General features: G+C 42.1%; 1 protein-coding gene across 2 annotated transcripts in view; it reads left to right on the forward strand.

Annotated features, from left to right (window-relative positions):
• The window catches only part of HECW1 (HECT, C2 and WW domain containing E3 ubiquitin protein ligase 1), a 367,526-nt gene that overhangs the window by 299,632 nt on the left and 64,129 nt on the right, over window positions 1-3,765 (forward strand). For both annotated transcript variants that reach the window (XM_019509098.1, XM_019509100.1), the window contains exons 18-19: window positions 534-617; window positions 2,099-2,208. In XM_019509098.1, the coding sequence (XP_019364643.1) occupies window positions 534-617; window positions 2,099-2,208 (194 nt within the window). The remainder of the gene's footprint in view (window positions 1-533; window positions 618-2,098; window positions 2,209-3,765) is intronic.

Consider the following 3,765-nt stretch of genomic DNA (forward strand, 5'->3'; position numbering starts at 1 on the left):
AATTTGAACAGGGTGCTTTTTACCCCCTCATCCAAGTCAGTGATGAAGATGTTGAACAGTGCAGGCCCGAGGACCAAGCCCTGGGGGACCCCACTGCCTACATCCCTCCAGGTCGAAAATGACCCATCCACCACCACTCTCTGGTTGCGGCCCTCCAGCCAGTTAGTGACCATTTGGCTGTGTAGGTGTCAACACCACAGTCCCCCAGTTTTTTAACGAATAATGGGGTGAGAGACAGTGTTACTTGAAAGCTGGGGAAGGAGAAATAATCCTAAACTCTAAACTGAGATATCAAATCTCTTGTTTTACAGTTAGGAAGCCGGGATTATTTAGAGAAAGGTGTTGCATTATAAGGTTTATTGTACAAATTTGGCAATGTATCAGGCAGTCAGTGAAGATGTTTATTTGCCATTTTTCGAGGACAGTGACAAGAGAAATAGCAAGAAAAAAGGCATCTATCCCTGCTTTATGGGTTGACAATGATGTGATTTTCTCCCCTGCCCGTTCCTATTTTTGTATCATTAACTTTCCAGGGAGAAGATCCATTACATTCGGACAGAGGGTACACATGGGCTTGAAAAGTTGTCCTGTGATGCAGATTTAGTAATTCTACTGAGGTAAACCATTTGACCCAGAGTATCGCTTTGTCATTCTTGGTACCCAAGAAGCTGGCTGTCTGTTTCTATCCTATGTCCTTTGACTATTTTAGGTGACTGTGACCAACTTCTGGTAAATCTAGGCCCTCTCTCCTAGAGTTGTACCATATGATTACAGTCAAATTCAGTTTCAATTACAGACATTTGTCAATCATATTTAACCACACTATGTGTATCAAATTTTACTATCTAGAAGCCCATTCCCATTGGTGCTATGAGCTCTGTTTTCTAATTATTCTGATGTGTTTTTTGGTTGCAAGATCAGATCAGATACACCTTCAGTGTTTTTCTTTGGGGTTTTCAAAGAGAGAAAGGGAATTTCTTACCTTTCTGAATGAAATCAGTTGCAAGTAAAGAATGCAATAGTTTGTTGGATAGCTAGGTCTGCCACTGGCCATGCTGTCCATGTGAGCCAAGCTATATCACATTAAGGCAGTGATTCTCAAACAGGGTGCTGCAGCACCCTAGGGTGCCATGAGGTGTCAAGCAGTGTTAGCCCTGGTAGGTGCACAAGCATGATTCACAACATAAACCCAGAGATTTCAAATAGGAATCCATAGCATTAAAATAATGCTGACCTGTTGTGATTTTCTGGGTTGTTTGCAGCAGAAATATTGCCCTATTATTTTTCTGTAGTCAAAACAAGAGTAAAAACTAAGAGCTGGCATTTTCTGAGCAGGATCTCAAGTCTAACAAGGGGTGCCTTGAGTCTAAAACGGTTAAGAACCACTTCAGTAAGGAACAGCGGAGCTACAATGGAGTGAACAATATGATGTTATGTATAAGGAAGGCCTTATTTAGCATCTTTTGGAACTCCAGTGCAATCAGATCTTTAAAGCCCAGAATGATTCAATGTATGTACCTGAGCACAGCAAACAATTAACTTTTTATGTTGTCCTGGGTTTACTAGTGACGATTTTGATTATGTTTCTTCAAGCTGATTCCATCCTCTGCAAGAAGCATACAGCTTGCTCCAGCCACCTGTATTTTCATCCAGATTGTCAAAAAGCTAAGTCATGCTGTTGCCTGTTGCAAAGTATACGACCTGAACAAGCCATAATGAAAAGGGAAATGATCTGGAGCAATGGCATGTGTATTCCCTTTTCTCATTTTTGGCCCATGGGCATTGTCCCTCATTTACTATTGGCTTGGATCGTGGCTCTTTCATCCCATAGGTAGATATGGCACTGCCTTGGCATGAGAATGCCTGATGGAACTCACTTTGTTCTTCTAAACTGAAGGTTTTGCTCCTTGCAGCAATGCCTGATTTGGGAAGCTCACCGCTTTCATGCATCTGCAGGTAATGATCATTCTTGTGTAAGTAATGATCAATTGAAGGGCTGCCCAAACTGATCATAGCAGAGTTCCACTGTACTGCATGTTTGTGCTTCTTCATGTCAAGAGGGTTGAAACAGGCCTCTTTCTATCATTCTTCCTTTCAGCCTCTTTGAAGAAGATATTATGTCCTACATACCCCTGCAGGCTGCCTTCCATCCTGGCTACAGCTTCTCTCCACGCTGTTCACCTTGTTCATCACCTCAAAACTCTCCAGGTAAAAGGAAGGAAAATGAAAGGAGCTCTTGAGTTTGTTGTGTTTCTCTAACTAAGAGTCCTGGAGAGACAGATTTTCAGCTGGTGGAACTGTCGTAGCTCCAGTAACTTTGAAGGAGCACAGAAACTGGGTGCTCTAGATGTAGCAGTTCTACCCCTGGCTGCATTTCTGCTGGAATGTTTTGTGTTCATACACGGAATGCTTTCACTTTTGTGTGTGTCATGGCATGTTAATGATGTTTGAATGATGGGGATTTTCCAATGAGAAGAAAATATCATCACAGCTTCCAAATGGTTAGAATGAGAAGGCCGTGTGTTCTGAGTCTAACGTATTAACATGTAAGCACATTCTTGAGTATGGATACTAGATGGCAAAAGCCAAGTGTGACTTCCAAATTCCAGATGTATCACAACACTTTTCATCTCTCCTAAACTCAGTATCCAGCCAGACTTTGTTCCCAAGACTGCTTCTTCTCCCAAGATTCATAAACTTTAAAGTCAAAGAAGACCATTAGATCATCTAGGCTCCTCTGTAGCACAGGCTATTATATTTCACTCAGTTATTCCTGGATCAAGAATAAGTTGTGTTTGACTAAAGCATATTTTCCAGAAGGTCATCCACTCTTAGAAAATTACTTGCTGTTGGTCTCTGTGTCATTGTTTTATGATAGGGAAATCTGAGCAGTAAATGGCTTCCTTTTGCTTTGTCACACAGGAAGGGTTTGAATTTAACTACACCCCCCTGGTAACTTTGAAAGACTGCCCAGGAATATGAACAAGTCATTTAGGCTGAGATTTGCAAAGCCACCTAAGCTATTTGGACATTCAGTTCTTATCAAAATTAATGGGCAATGGGTGTCCAGATGTCAGATGTGGCTTTGAAAGTATGCATCTCAGCACTTTTGTGGAAGAGTTGTACACCAAAGTCTTGCCTGCCATTGGGAGATTTTTTTTGGAAAATGTCCTAGTCTTGTTACTTGAGTCACGTATCTCAAGCAAGTGTGAACCACACCAATACACTTTGTGGCACAGTGTGTACAGTTGGGGTTTGCCCCAGTAGTGGCTATCAGTGGCAGGAATTGGGGGAGGACAAGACCTAATCATTTGGCCAATATCTGTATCATTAGGGTATCAAGAGACATTCACTGGCATGTATCCCTTTCTCTGAAAAGATGGGAGTATGACAAAAACAGTGATTCCAGGCTATGTGTTATTTCTTCTTCTTTACTCCTTGTTGTGGTAAGAACCAATAATTACTTTATCTTTCTCTGTGGAAAAAAAATTCTAATGGAAAAGTAGGGATCACAAGTAGCCCTAACCATTGGTTATCCCCTTCAAAACCCTGGTAAGTGGGTCCCAGGCAGACTTTGAAAAGATTTCAGAAGGGCTATCTTGAAATCTCCACCACATTTCATAGTTTCATAGTTGGTAGGGTTGGAAGGGACCTGAGCAGATCATCAAGTCCGACCCCCTGCCATGGCAGGAAAAGGTACTGGGGTCAAACGACCCCAGCAAGGTGTTCGTCTAGCCTCCTCTTAAAGACCCCCAGGGTAGGAGC

This window comes from Gavialis gangeticus, unplaced genomic scaffold (assembly GCF_001723915.1).
Source record: "Gavialis gangeticus isolate Ggan-Ray unplaced genomic scaffold, GavGan_comp1, whole genome shotgun sequence".
NCBI lineage: Eukaryota > Metazoa > Chordata > Crocodylia > Gavialidae > Gavialis > Gavialis gangeticus.